Below are 16,423 nucleotides of genomic sequence, written 5' to 3' on the forward strand. Positions count from 1 at the left end.
AATACAATGTGAAAATGTCTAAAGGAGGGTAAATACTTTTGGTAGCCACTGCAAATTTTAGTGATTACAGCAATACAAGTCTAAATAAATTAATTACAAAAATTTTACAGCAATTCACAAAATACAGTTATACTACAGCCTGCAAACAAAGTTCAGCTTCTAAATTGAGTTAAAACCCGAGATTAATTGATGATTAACTGAAAATAATAAAACAATGGATGCAAAACTGCATTGGTACGTTTCAAATCTATTTCTGGAAGATTCACGTCTAGATGTTGTGCACTGACAGTATCTTTAATAACGATTATTGAAACAGTTTTTTTCTCCTTCTCTGAAAACTTTCAATGGGTTTCGAAAGGTGCTGAGAGCAGACTAAATTTTGCACACGGTCCAGAGTCACAAGGCTTCAAATATCAGTGCTTGGTTCTTAAAACATTAAACTGGAGCTGAGGATTAAGATGCTGAAGAATGAACGACACCTTAAAAGTTAAAAAAATAGTAAAATATACTCAATTTTTTCGATAAACATAAAGGGACAAAATTGGCAACCAAAAAAGCAAACAAGCAAGGTTAAGTGGATTATTAAAACGTTACTAATAGCAATTAAATTTATATAGAGCGCATTGTTCAGAGGATCCTCACAATGTTTAAAAAAGATCCAGAAAGATATCACCTGGTGACTGAAAAACAAGACAATATGTACACCCTGAGTTTGGGAAGGTAAATATCTTATATTTCTTTATTATACACTGTTTCACATAAAATGTTTTTAAAACATTTTTCTTTTCTACACTTAAAAATCCGTTATTATTGTTTTGCAGAATTTTCCCCGTACAAGAAAAAACATCGGTAGTTTTCTAAGAAACTGTTAAAAAAATTAAGATTGACGTTAATTTGTAGTGTCACGCGAAAAATGTTTACGTGTCACATGGAATTAGAATACTATTAATGTTATCTTTTTCTGAAATTTCATCACTAAATAAGATTTTATGTTGTTAGGTAATGATTGTTATTTGTTTTCCTATGGTTCTATTAAATGAGTCGTCAAAAGAGACAGTTTAATAATAATAATAATAATAATAAACAACTTTATTTTATATAGCGCCTTTAAAGGTGGCTTCTCAAAGCGCTTTACAGAACAATAAATAAAAAGAATACACAAGATAAAACACAATTACAAAAATTCGAGAAATAACGTTGAGTAGAATATCATCTGAGTGAAAAAGAATTGTTATTCAGCGTTTTATAGTACTTGAGATTACGAGCTTTACAAAAAAGTACCATAGGATGACGATGTTGGTAACACAGAAAATGGCAAAATGACATTATTGGCTTAACTTAATCGTACCACTATAGTAGCAAAAATCTGTGCCAGTAGTTTTAATTATGTTGCCTGCAGGTTCATGCCCCCACCCCACCCTACCGAAAGAAAAGAATTGAATAGTTGAATAGTCCTGTTTAGTGAAACCTCTTTAAAATTGTGCAGTATTCACAGTTACTTAGAGTTGTGCTTATTAAAGATGGTGGCACAATCAGTAAGAAACCTCCATTCGTAATAACTATACCTTATCATATTAATAACAGTACTGTAGCAGTTTACAGTAGTCCAGTATGATATGAAACTATGACGGCTACAAATGTTAGTATAATTATGATATACGTTGTTTCGCAGTGCAAAAATCACGTTTGAATTGTTCTTGTGGTGTTTTTTCTTTTCCCTCAATTTTCCATTTTCAGAACACAAAACTTTTCAGAATTCAAAGTAAACGTATTTCTCTTGGGTTAACAAACTGTAATGTTACACATGACAATTATATTGCACTTTAAAAACTGAGAAAGTTAAAACAGCTTTTGCACAGTTTCAATTAAACCAAATGTGCAAAAACCCAATCTATTCTGTGTTATGAGGTACTGTCATAAACCGTCATTCACTTTATAACAGACCATTATTTTCAGAGCTATAAGAGAAATGTACATTTTCCTGTCACATGATATACTGTATAAACAGTGAAGTTTTTACTGCATTTATTTCTCCTGTTCTGGACAGGAAAAAAGCTCCTTGACATCAGAAAGTAGGTAGTCATAAAGCAATGCTTCATAATTTGATAACTTACCAGGTAGAGATTTTCTTTTACGGCTGTTTGAATACTTTCTAACAACAAAAATCTCTATTGTAACAAAACCATTACTCTTACACAACCAGTGTCTTTTTTTCTGGTCAACCAGGCTTGGTAAAAATGACTTGAGTTTGAACCTTCTACTTGAAAGATCATAGGAAACTTTCTTTCACTTGGTTCTGAAAATCATGTGATAAGAGTAGGCTTGTAGAAAAGCACAGTCAACTGTGAAGTGTTGCTGAACTGCATTTCTCTCTCAAAGTTATTTTTTCATCAGTTGCTCAGATTGTATAACTTCTAGAAAATGAGGTTATTATTGGACAGCAGTTATTAAAATGTGCCTATTTAAATTATTCTACTTACCACATTAAAAGGGCATTAGGAGCAGTGCGTTTTAGTGTAGCCTACCTCAAAACATGTGTTTTGTTATCTGGTCTATGAAAGGCATTGGCGATAATGGCCTTCTTAACAATAATAGCCTTTTTCCTTATCAGACTCTGGCTGCCCAGCTGTTACCAGTATTGTAAAAGAACACACATTTTAGTTTGAAAAAGATGTTTTAAGTTCCACCCTTTTCAAAAACAAAATCTCAAGAGAATTTTGTCTATAGAAACTGCTGTCCCTTTTGTTCCTTAACTAAATTAGCTTGAATAGACAACACACAATTTGGAATCTTCTTATGTTTGCATATAGTGTAGCTTATGGTAAACTAGAAACATGATAACCTTTAAAAACTCCAGTTTTCCCAGTCGCAAATGTCATTCTTGTTTCAATGTTTGATTTTCTCAAATTATACATATTCTCAGACCTTAAATAGAACCTTAGCTTTCTGGCCTTATTATACTTTTATACTGTCATGGGACTATTCAGAAAAGCACATTTAACCTAGGGCATCTCATGTGATATCCCAGTCATACTGTATATCTGAAACTGAAGGCATTCACAAAAGTATTTTATCTTGCATCAGGAGACAAGCCTCTGTTTGCTGATATTCCAAACTGTCTATTTTGATTATTTGGTTATACATAATATGGAGACTAAAAATTAGGAGAGGGCATGTTAATTTGATCTGAATTTTTTTTTATATAGGTTGAAACGGGGTTTTCTATTTTTCCAAATACAAAATGACACAAACCAAAGGAAAGAAACCAGTGGTTCCCCATTCAGTTACACAATCAAACCCTTCATTGATTTAATCATTTGTTCCAGGCCCTAAAACATTTTGGAGCTTGACCTGTTGTACTTTTGTTAGTGAAATAATGTACAACCCCAAAATGGCAAATATTCAATTAAAGCAACTTCTTAGATCAAGTAAGGCTTTAATTATCAAATTAAAGTTGGTTGGAATGAAAACCAGCAGGTGTGTGGGTCACCATCACCAGCATTGGGAACCACTGTCTTAAACAATACAAATGATGTCCACAGGTGAAGTTTTGTTCTTGTGGCTGTCTGCATGGCGGCCTCTTGTGGTGACTATGAGTAATTGCAGTCCGCTTAAGTGGCACCTTGCCTTATATACGTAACACTTTCATTTAATGTAGTTTTCCTATAGAAAACATAATTTGTTTTGTTCCTGATACTGTAAAAATAAGAGCCATTTTGCCTTTTCAGACAGAATAGGCAGTGGGAAATGTTTCACGAATGTTGTTCTCTAAACATCTAAAAAGGCCTGTTCTTTAGTAAATCATGTAATCCTGCTGAAAACGTGATTGCTGTAGCAAATTCTCCCTCCGCACTATGCCACCTGTTAATTTAGGATGACTATGGTTAAATCTGTTGATTATCTTGCAGTTTTTAAATCCCAGTGACTCACGATCCACCACACAGAATATCCATTGTCTGCAGTATTTAACGGTTGGAATACCACAATTATTGTAATATGAAGAGTGCCATTACTTTTTCTTAATGTGAGTTTTTCATTGATTGAAGCTCATAGGACCTTTGTGCTCATTCACTCACAGAGAGTCTTCTTCCTTCTGTTGTACTCAGCATGGCCAGTGAAAACTTTGAGAAAGGACTGTGTGGCAAGACTGACCTTGACTATAACCACTGCCACGACAAGAGCCGAGCTTTGGAAGACAGAGAGAGGGAGAAAAAACAGGCCAGGAGGAGGCTCTACATTGTCTCTGTGATCTGCCTGGTTTTTATGATTGGTGAAATTGCTGGTAGGTATTTAAGAACTTTTGCCCCTTTTAAAAATACAAGCACGGTAAAATCTACTTTATCACTTTAATTTAAACTGGAGCATTTGTGTGAATGAGCAGGAATATTGTTGATGTCTTTCTTTCGTTCTATATACAGATAACAGGAAATGTATATCCTAGATTGGGCTTTATTTTAATAATGCACAGATTAAATGAGTGTAGATGTCCCTTGAATTTTTTAATGATGTAAGCATGACTTGAACTTGTACTACTTTAGTTGACTTTCGAACCCGCACAGATTCTGTCTACGTTCTGTAAGCAGAGTTTACATCACACATGATAAGAGTTCCAAAGACAGATCTGAAAAGACTCTTATTTACATTTATAAATTGCTTAACACTTTCCTTTCAGAACGCTTCCCTGTGATAGACTGGTGTCCCGTCACAGAGTAGTCGCTTGCTCCCATCTTGTGCTTGCCTGCTTCTGGGACTTCTGGGTCTTGTTAAAGCTCTCGCTGGCATGAGTGGCTCACCGATGCCGATGAAGCATGTATGAATGAAGCAAATGAATAAAAGGTGGTTTAGCAAATAAGATAAATGAGAAATGATATTGACTTGTGACTGTTCCAGGCTTACGGCTGCTGGGTTAGTTTCTTAATCGTTAAAAAAGTAGGTCACTGTGTGTCTCTACTAAGTCTTAAGTCAGAGGTCAGAGCAGGGCTGTGGAGGCATGACCTGCTGAGTCTTGTCTGCTGATGCATTTGTTTGCTGCTCCTCTTGCTTAGGTGGGTATTTTGCTGGGAGTCTGGCTGTGATGACTGATGCAGCGCATCTCCTTGTTGACTTCACTTCCTTCATGATTAGTCTCTGCTCCTTATGGCTCTCCTCCAGGCCAGCCACAAAGAAGCTCAATTACGGGTGGCACCGAGCAGGTGAGGCAACTGTTTTGTTTACGCACTTGGATCGCCTTGATCTGTATGTTTGATGACTGGGATTGAAATTGTAAGGATGGGCTGCAATGCTACTAGAGGACTTTACAGTTAAGGATAAAATCGGTTGCTCCAGTCTGTATCCGTTTCATCCTTTTGGTTAGATATTGCACACGTCACTGAATGTGGTCATGTTAATGTCATGTTTCACGTCTTATGTCATTTCCAGGCTGCTCCCACTACCTTAACCAGGAAGGCTTTACCCTATTGGCTTCTTACACAAATGCGTTCTTGCAAATGTATTTGTTCTGTCGCTGAAAATGAGAAGGGTGTCTTTCTGCTTCTGTTTTAAATAGTCACTGTTTTCTCGGTTAACACTAGATGATAATTCCATTATTCACGGGGAACAAAGCCACAAGGTACCAGAATCCTTTTTAATTCTGAGAGGTTTGTGCTCCATTATGCATTTGTGCAAGTGAGCTTCTATTTCCCTTAACAGCAGTCTTCAACTACAATTGCAAAGCACTTTCCAAGTTTCTTAACCACCATATTTGGATTCTACACCCTGTGTTTAGATTCTGATTATTTTTTGTGTAAAGTGTTTTGTGTTGCTGTTACTTTTAATTTGTAAAAAAAAACATTTGCAAAACACAAAAAACATACTATAGTACGTTGCATTGTGAATAGTATAACTAGTTTGGTCGTACCCAGTCGTTTAAATCTATATGTGAAATACATTTGTACTTTTTATTGATAAAGTATCCCATTTGCTTTGCTTTTTAGTAGGCCTGTGTACCTTGAGATGTCAGGGTAGTAGTGCACACCATGTGAACCTTTTCTGGTTGGCCGAAGTTGATGTTGCTCTCTTGATTTAAGAAAGCCTACTCACCTGTATACATGGTGACCAATTACTCCTCAGACACCATAAGATTTCTCAAGATTTATGAACAGAAGGTTGGTGATGAAGTATTTTAATTATTAAAAATGAATAATGCTTGTCCTTTCAGCGTGATAGTGCATTTTCTTTGTTGAATGGAAAAAAATAAATGGAGATAAATGAGAATCAGACAGAAGACAGTGAAGTATCAAAGGCTGGAAATTATTTTAAAGTAACAGGAATGTTCATGTATTTTACTTAGGCTGAAATGTTATTACTATGAGATGCAACCAATACAATGGTTAATTTTAGTAGGATCTAAAATTGCTCTTCCTTTGCCATTTCACTTTAAAACGATTAATATTAATCTGCCCATGGCAAGGCAATACCAAATCCTTAACAAGATTTCCCATGTTAGTTATTTTATTCTTAGTGATGAAATTGAATTCATTATGCCGTTGACATTTTGAAAATATGATGGAAGTACCTCATATGAAAATGTTCTCACATGATTAAAATGTATCTTTAGTGTATGCAGAGCCAAGAAAAACTTTGTGAACACGCAAGATGGTCCATATTGTAAATTGTAGACCTAAAACATAATTAGATCTACATGAAAGTCTTAATAAAAGACGAAGAGAAGATACAGGTATTTCTGGATTATTTAACAAATGATATAACGGCAAATATCCTCCTGTGAATAAGTTTGAAAATCCTAAGATACAATAATTGCTGGAACCTCCTTCAGCTGCAGTAGACAATTCCTGTAACTGTTCATCATTGTGGCCAGAAAAGTCAACATTTTACACATCTGTCCAGAAAACATTCTCCGAATAATCTTGTGGGTCACACTGGTGCTTTTTGGTGAACGCGAGACGGGCAGTATGGTCTTTTTAGTGAGCAGCGGTTTCCTTCTGGATATCCTGCCAATGACAACAGTTCCTGCTCTGATGGCGAGGCATGAACACTAATGCAGACGTCACTCTGGGGTTCTTAATGACTTACTGGCTAATGTTGCTTGATGCTATTTGGGAGTTCTTGGCAGGATGACTAATCCTGGGCACAGTCACTGTGGTCTTTAATATTTTCCATTTGTAGACTGTTTGACAGGGATTGGATGGAGCCCCAGATGTTTAGGTTTAAATAGACTAACTACTACTAGTAATAGTAGTAAAACTGCTATTTTTCTGAGGTCCTCTGAAATCGCTTTTGACCTTTATAAATGACAATACTGCCTAAACCCAGTTGTTGTTTACCTGATACCCAATTATTGTAGCACCTAATTCTAATTACCCCTGAAATGTGCTTAATATACTTATTCACAAAGTTATTATTTCACATACACTGACTCTTAACCATTCCTATTTTTCCACTTCATGCGCTTCATTGTGTCCCTAAGACATTGAATTAGGAAATGTAAACCCTTTGGGTTATTTAAGAAAATATTATTTTCTTTAGTGGTTTCAATTAAATAAGGGAATCATGGTAAGAAACTGAAATTCCCAAAATTACATTTGGGGTTCACAAACCTTTTCTCACCACTGTACTGTCCTATGTACAGTAGGAATGTGTTAGAAAGTTATACAAGTACAGCTTTTATAAAGACATTGGAGGTACAAAGACATTGTTTTTTCACCTAGCAAAGAAATGTGGGTACAGACACCAGTAGAAGAGCATTGTATTCTTGCAGCCCTTTAAAATGCATGTTTAGTGATTATATTTTAATTTTTTTATTTTTGCCATTTGTTTCCTAAAGTTTTAAAATAGATTGTGTTTTGTTATACCGTGACTTGATGTGTTCCTTCTACTGAAAAATGGCAACATCATACTGGCTTACGAGATTAACATAACAGTAACTCATTTTCATCCACATAGTGACACAATGAAGTGGATGAATGAAACTATTTAATCATTTTCAACACCCAGTGTCCACTGCAGTACACTGCCAGTTCCTACCAGAGGTCTCCATTTGCATTACAACTATTTACTGCGTAGCAATTTAAACAGGATGAAAATGAACAAGGTTTTTGATTGTATTTGATTTTTTTTTCATCTTTTATTTTAAATAGAAATCCTGGGTGCCTTGCTCTCTGTTTTTACAATCTGGCTTGTGACTGGTGTGCTGGTGTACCTGGCCTGTGAAAGGCTGTTAACTGGGGACTATACTATTGAGGGCAATGTTATGCTCATCACCTCAGGCTGTGCTGTTGTAGCCAACATCATGTAAGTAGCTCTTCTTTATCCTTTTGAGATAGTTGGAGGAAAAAAACAACAACATAAGCTACAATAACAAAAATAAAAAATAAGGGCTCTTTTGGGGGCTTGAAGGAGCAGTTTTCAAGCATATCATAAGAGAGATTGCCAACAAGAAGAGACTGTTAAACTCATGTAGCTTGTTCCAGTATCCAAGATGGATCCATAGATGGATCTCATCCAGTTAACTCAGGTCCTCTCAAAACCCGTTTTAGTCTTTAACAAAAAAAACTTTTTTTAGACCGTAAAACCTTAAGTCTGGGAATGTCTGGTTACTCTTCATTCATCGGACTTCTGAGCAGTGCTCATTCAAAAGCAGTATCTGTAACATGGTAACAAAAATCACATACAAATGAGGTTCTACAAGCACATTTTATCATTTTTAATGTAACATCCCTTAGTGTAAATACTACACTTCAGAGAACATTTGAATATTTAGTTACTTATCCTTCTGGAGTATTTTTTCCCCAAAGGTACCACCTTCCAGCTCAGTGTTTTCTCTTATTTTACTCAAAGATTGGTTTTGCTACATACATGTAACATTCTGCATCTGTTTACATTAAACTTCATCTGCCCACTGTTTGCCCTGTCTGAATTTAAAAAAAACTTTTCTTTACTGGTACTACAGTGTGTACTATTCTTATGTTTTGGAATAATTTTAGTTTACTTGCTACATCACAATCTTGAATTTTAAAAAGGTTTATAGATACAGCTGTCCACTTTATCTATACTTAGTTTTCTATTAAATCAGTGGTTCTCTGGTCTTGGTGCTGGAGGTCTTTTGTGTATCCTGTTTTTTTCTTCCAGCCTTCTTAATCCTCGGTGCTAATTGCTACCAATTACCATTACTACTGTTTAGTTGTAGAACTTTTCAATATTGGGACGTCCACTATGAGATCACCATTCCTCTAGGAATTCCCATAGACTATGACTTTAATACTAACCCTCATCACAATTGCAGGAAATTATATTATATTGCTCCCATCTAAACTGGCCCATCAATACTGCTTGGGGCATTGCAACAGTAAACTAAAACTGTGCTTTAGGGTGCCTACTCTCATTCTGGGAACTTGGGTATTTTTAATATGTGCCCCCTCTGATGGGTTAGGTAAAGGCCAAGAGAACCTGTTCTCTCTAAGGCATTAGAAGGCTTAGCATACTCAGTGTTACTATGTCTATGCAGCTTGCTAGGACTTGTATACAATATATAGGATATGTATATTGGATCAAAGTGCCCTGTGCTTTTTCGCCCACTAGATTGTGCTATAGCTACAGTATAAATCAAGAATTCTTGTGGCTGGAGTGAAGCCTGATGCATCATCTCAAAACATTTTACAACTACCATAGCCAGCCTTGCCACACGGCATAGGTTAGCAATCACTTTTTAGCTGAAAAAAAATATTAAAATAAGCTTTTATAAAATAACACATTTTTATTAAGCACGACCAAACACAGGACAACTACAAAGTAAACATGAATTACAGTAACTATAGTTGGATTCATTTATTAAAAAAACAAAAATAGAAAAGAATACAGAAAACTGGAACAAAGCGTTCTTCTGGCAGATGGGTGATTCTATTCTTTTAAGTTCTCTGCCTTGGGGGGAAAAAAAACAATCAGCCTTTCCAATATTCTGCAGTGAAGTATTTCCAATACTGCTTTCCAGCAGGTGCTGCAAAATATAAGTGACACAATGCTGTTTTAGTATTTGTCCTACTATGTAAAAAATCATGTAATACCCCATAATCTTGTAAGCTGACAAGCTAAAAACACTGCAGTGTTTATGAAAACAGAGAATGTTTACAGGATCAGCAGCTGGAGGGATTTGACAGACTGAGCAGGATAATTAACAAAGGTTTAGTACAGTCAGCATAACCAAATTAGAGAAAAACAGCAGTTTCCTCCACTGGGTTAGGAAAGAAACAACAGAACTGCATGTATATTAGTAAGAATAAAGTACCGAAAAAGCACATAAGAATGACTACCTTTTGCAGATATACAGAATATAAGGTGAAGAAGCAGCTCAATTTGTGTTCTTCACAAAAGAAACAAAAATCAAAATGGTGCCAGTTGGTTCTTTTCTTGGCACATGCGAGATCTTTATAGAGGAGAACTTTTGTTTTATTTAGACATTTTCCCTTTTTTTTTACATAATTATGCATTAACAGAGGAGCAACCATTATTCTATGAGGGGGGAAAAAAAGGAAAAAGTGAGCAATCGCAACACATAAAGTGAAATGTGGATAAATTAAAATGTTGCACACACCGGGTGTCTTGGAGAGGACATCCACAACCTTATTGATTTAGCCTTTTCCTGTACCTTGTTGACAGAGTCACTTGACTGTACCACCAGGGAGGGGTCTCTGTATCCAGCACATGGATTAAATGAACACTCTTCTTCCCATGCAGAATGGGATTAACGTTACACCAGTCTGGGCACGGGCACAGCCATGGAGGTCTCGACGGCAGCAGACACAACCACGCAGCCCAGGAAGAAAGTCCAGACAGCGAGCCGCGGGCCAACGCCAGTGTCCGAGCGGCCTTTGTCCACGTGGTGGGGGACCTGCTGCAGAGTGTCAGCGTGCTCATCAGCGCTGTCGTCATCTTTTTTAAGGTCAGGGTTGAGATGCTGAGTAGCCGAACCCGAACTCGTCCCCTTTTCCTTTACAGTCATGAGGAAAACGAGGGACATTAAGCCGCCCATGTCAGTCATCATTTATTGTAAGTGTGAAGAAACATTGATGCAGAAACATTGCAGGGACAGGATGACAACAGTGGAAAATACCATTAGTCATTGATACTTTGCTGGAGTAACACTACTGCATCAACATTGCCTATTAAAAAAGTGATATGAAATTGTCTGCTATATGGTGATTTATATCGGAATGAAATCTTATTTCCTACACGTGCAATGCATACTGTATATCTGCTGGTTCTATAGAATCACACTATGTTGGTAACTATGTTCTACCATAAGGGTCATGTATGCCTCATACAACCCCACGCCCATGTATTTAATGGTTCATACAACTGAAATTGATTAAATCAGATCCTTGAAGACAATCTTTTTTTTTCAGCATTGTCTCTAAGTTGTCTGAAAGTGTATAAAATAATCAAATTATAAAGTAGTGGGATATCGGTGGGAGGGACAGTAGTCATCATTTGGTCTCCTTTTTTGTACTGTGTCACACTGGGTGGAAGGTTGTGCATCAGTGTGTCTTTACAAAGCTAGTTGCACACCAGAGCACAGAAACGAGAAAATCCGAGTTCTCCACCACTCCTTTTTGTGTTAAAAACACCAGTACGGTAAACAAACCAAAAAGAAAAATGTAGCTTTTTATGTAGAGCTCTAGCTAACTATTACATTTCCTAGCTGAGGCTAGACAAGTAAGCTGCTTACCAGCAATTGTAAATCAAATCAATCTCAACATGATTTCTTTATAAAAAAAATCAGGGTCTCTTTCAGACTTGGGTTAATGCCCAGTTCAGGGTCTCTTCCAAATAAAGGCAGTTATCCAGTGTCATTCTAATCAGTATCCTTTAGTTTAGGCACTTTAGTTTTTTTTCTCTCCTCACAATACGCCAAATACTCACACTAAGCCTTTCTTAGATGGCCTGCTTCTACATAGGTCCAGTATGCCTGGTCAGTAGGGGGACATTTTTTTGGCACTAAGAATTCAGGGTTTTACTTGTAGTTCCAAAACCCACACATATCTATCTTACATAGCTGCCAGCTGGAAGTGTAACTGTGCCACATTTTTTTGGATTAAAAAAAAACATTTGACATCTGAGAACACTTTGGGGAAGCTTTCATAAATTTCTTTTGGCTCAATGTTCTCTAGCATTAAAATTATCGACAGATTCATGATACCTGACATTTCCAATTTTCTATATCTATTAAGATCTACCTCTAGAAGATAGTAAATAAGAAAACAAAGCAATCTATAACAATATGTCTTGATGCATGTGTGTACTCAGCCTGGGCTTGTGCTGAGATAGCAATGGTATCAGACATTTCCTGTTCTTTTACACTTAGAGCTCTTCAGACTAACATGTTTCATAGTGTCCTTCCACAATAGGAAAATACAACATACAAACTTAGTGTTTTAAGGCCGTATACACAGTATTTTTTGTTTTTGTACATGTACAGAATTGTATATAAAAATATAATAGTAGTTAATTAATACATTGTGTGTTTTCTACTGGTTTAAGTCTTTTCAGTCAAGGGTATCTTCTAAGCAATTAAAATGACAAATTAATAATAAAATACACATCTAACAAACTGTTAAACAGTTTTCTTTTTCTATTACAGCCTGAATATAAAATAGCAGATCCTATCTGCACTTTTCTTTTTTCCCTGTTTGTGCTGGGCACCACTATGACCATTTTACGAGACATCTTAGTGGTTTTAATGGAAGGTATGTCTGTTTTAAAAATGACAGTTTGTACAGCAACATGCTCTGCATACAAGTCAAATGAAACCCTAATCTTGTAACCTAGTTTGCATCTTTAAAAGATACATTAACTGACAACATTAGCATTTCCCAAAGGTGTAGACAGACCATTTTTCTGCATTAAACCTTATGCATGTTTTTTTGGAATTTGTTTTCTTCTGATGTTTAGAGTGCTGATCTGTGACATGTTCATAACAGTGTTAGTCAGTAGAAGAACATATAAAGTATGATATATATTTGTGTATTTGAGCTCTTTAATCCATGTAAAGCACTTCAAGACATCTTATACACTGTTTATGGAGTGTTGTGGAAATGCAAAATGTATGTATTTAAGAATTTAAAAATGAAAGTGTGGTAATGAAAATAATTTCTTACAGTGTCTTTAATGTGCAGTACTATTTTGTTTCTCTACTTGTTTTCTTTGTAGGTACACCAGCAGGTGTGGATTATAACGCAGTGAGAGACAGGATTGTGACAGTGAAAGGAGTTAAAGCCATTCACAACCTGCATATCTGGGCTCTCACAATGAATCAGGTTGTGTTGTCAGCTCATGTTGCCATAGGTAAGTAAATACAGGTGCAGTGAAATAAATTAAGATGATCATTATTGGTTTTTCAGGTGAGATGCATCAAAGCCTTTTTACAACATAATATTAAACTGACAGTTTAAATCGGGTAATTTAACAACTAATATTTCAACACATAAATTAAAGCTTGCTCGATTAATTATTTTGCTGTTAATTGGTATTATTAATTTTGCACACAAAAAAGCAGATGTAATCTCTTATTGAATAAGAACATAGAACCAATTTTCCAGAAATATTGAAGCTAATTCTAAATAGATACACTTTGTTTACTTTTCCTTGTTTTTCTTAAATGTTTTGATCTCTGGGAGGAATTGCTACAATCCAAAAACTATCATTTTTTCATCTAGGCGGAACAATTTATCGATATTTGATTTCTGAACTCTTATGTACTGTACTCTGCTTGAAACAAATACCTGCAATAAACATCGTCAGGCTTCAAGTGTTCTGACCTAAAATTGAAGAACAGTAATAACAGTTGTGAACAATGGTTGTCTTGGTCTTGTTTGTACAGATGGCACAGTGGATCCTCAGCTGACTCTTAAGGAAATCACCCAGACCTGTTTCGACAGTTTTAATTGCCACTCTGTTACCATTCAAGTGGAGCAACACTCAGATCAGAAACCAGACTGCGTACTGTGCCAGGATCCCCAAAACTAGCCCCTCATTAATTGCATAGCGAGACGAAGTGGAGCTTGGACTGAGCATATTTGTTTAATTTAATTTGCACTATATATACACTTTAATCTCCATAATTATTTCCAATATGAATTGGTAATTAATAAATAAGTGTCATAAAACCTGGATGCTAAATGAGAGGTGACAGTGTAAATGCAAAATATCTATGATGGTGGTGATTTGTGATACACCTTTTTGGTCATAAGCATTTTTCAGTTAATAGGAAGCTGTTTGCCTCCTGTCATCTGTATTCACAGCATGTCGCATATTAATGCAGATCAGAGCACATCAGAGCATAGGGTAGAGAGCAGTGGTTCCTAAACCTCTTCAGCTTATGAAACAATTTTAACCTCCCAAACACCTTGTGGTTGATTTAAAAAAAATAAAATTAAAATTTTATTTTAAAATATTAGGATTTTTAAAATTGTGATGATTTACAGTAGCGCAATCTAGAGTTTACAGTAGGGGCCCTGGGTTCAATTCCAGACCTGGGGTGCGATCGATGTGGAGTTTGTATGTTCTCCCTGAGTTTGTGTGGGTTTCCTCCAGGTGCTCCATTTTCATCCCACAAACATACTGGCAGGTTAAAATTGGCTTCTGGGAACATTGGCGCTGGTGTGAGTGTGTGTATGAATTTCCATCTGTCTTCTGTGATGGACTGGCGTTCCATTCAGGATGTATCCTGCCTTGCATCTGTTGCTTGCTGGGATAGTCTTCAGCTCCCCCTTTACCCTGAATTTGAAGAAGTGTTTAGAAAATGAATGGATGGACAAAATTTACATTAACCCAACACAACTATTTAACATTTGGTTCAAAGCTGGAAAGACCCAATCAAAGGTTCTGATTTGCACTTTTTAAACTCAGGACTCAGGTCTTCTGAGTCCCAAGGCACACTGTTGGGAACACCGGTGTTGAAGATACTGAATGTTGTCCCAATTCCTCTACTGTCAAGGAATATGTCCCCATCGCAGTCTCAGGATGTCACCTGATCTACGAAACACATTTCTCAGCTGGTGGTGGCATCAGTGAATTCACACTTGTCACTATTGCTGCTACAGGTGAGATGGTCAGAAAAACCAGAAGGTGCTTGTCGTAGCTATCCATCTTTGTTTGATTTTATAAACTTTTATTAGGTCAAAACCATGCAGATACAGTATGCCTCTGTGAAAGCATGGGCAACACTAATTCTGAGAGCTGATTTATAAATGAAGTGCAACTGTATTTAACATGGTTTATACAATAGATCACCAGAATAGTATGATCCATTCTCCTCATTCATGAGACTCTTTCCTTAACCTGGAGATTATAGACAACTAAGGGTTGTCTAACTACGAAAAAAACCTTTGTGCCATGTGGAACATATTTAACTAAATATTTGTGCCATTGTTTCATTGCGTCCGACATTATATTCGCTTCCTCGATGACCTTCCTTTAACTGACCTGTACCATGTGGGTTAGACAATAAATTGCCAAGATGATGGATAGACAAATTCTCATTCTGTGGCCCACACTGTCACCATATCTATTGCCCTTAAACATTTTTTTCCCCTAGAGACACTTACTATTGCAAACCTCACAATCTAATTGAGCCCAGGCAATCAGCTTCTGGTGATTGATGCTCTGACTCTGGAGAGTGTCAAGATGCAACGGTATCATGGAATTGATATTGACATAAAATAAAGGTCACCTTAACTGTGCCAGTGACAAAAAGTGTCTTACTTTGATGTTTTATCATTGTTTCCAAAAGAAAATCCCTACATGGGTGAAAACCACTGATGTGACTAAGAGTGTATAAAACCAAACACTGTAAAGTCTTCTGATTATTTGTAGAAATATAGGGTCGCTGTCAAGTAATGTAGACGTACTTGACACATTTCATTAGAATTTTAAATCTGTGACCACATTCCTTATCCTCTTCGGTTTTTAGCCCAATTCCAGTAATGCAGAAATTGCATGAAGGCTGTTACCCTACTGCTTGCATTGCTGTTATCGTAATACTCAAAGGAATGTGCTGAAGAGAATAATACAATCAGATATTTGTATTCTGCATGTAAGATAAACCATTTCTTCATGAAGATTTTGTATCTCATTTACTATAGGAGGCGGAAATGCTTACTGACTCTTTTGTTTAGTGCCCATATATCTTCATATATTTCTCTACATTATTCACTGAGCGGCAAATGAGAAGGAGATAATTTAATTTGGAATTAAAGAGTCTCTGTTGTGGGAAATTACCCACTCAGGATGCTGAAGTGAACAGCAATGTGTCTATATTTCTTCAGTGCTTGGTGAAAGATCTGTTCTTTCACCCTGCAATACAGAGTTAGTATGCTTGGTTGATCATGCAGTATTTGCATATTGTAGATGGGAATTGTCCATATTATGAAAA

General features: G+C 36.3%; 1 protein-coding gene across 1 annotated transcript; it reads left to right on the plus strand.

Moving 5' to 3' along the window:
* The first annotated feature begins 234 nt into the window (after positions 1-234).
* On the plus strand, positions 235-14,444 carry slc30a8 (solute carrier family 30 member 8). The gene is made up of 8 exons (XM_006635643.3): positions 235-720; positions 4,107-4,282; positions 5,046-5,192; positions 8,136-8,289; positions 10,729-10,933; positions 12,632-12,737; positions 13,201-13,335; positions 13,871-14,444. The coding sequence occupies exons 1-8, from the start codon at positions 644-646 to the stop codon at positions 14,014-14,016; spliced, it is 1,146 nt and encodes a 381-aa protein (XP_006635706.1). The 5' UTR covers positions 235-643; the 3' UTR covers positions 14,017-14,444.
* Positions 14,445-16,423: the final 1,979 nt, after the last annotated feature.

The sequence above is a fragment of the Lepisosteus oculatus genome, chromosome 10 (genome assembly GCF_040954835.1).
Source record: "Lepisosteus oculatus isolate fLepOcu1 chromosome 10, fLepOcu1.hap2, whole genome shotgun sequence".
Taxonomy (NCBI): Eukaryota; Metazoa; Chordata; class Actinopteri; order Semionotiformes; family Lepisosteidae; genus Lepisosteus; species Lepisosteus oculatus.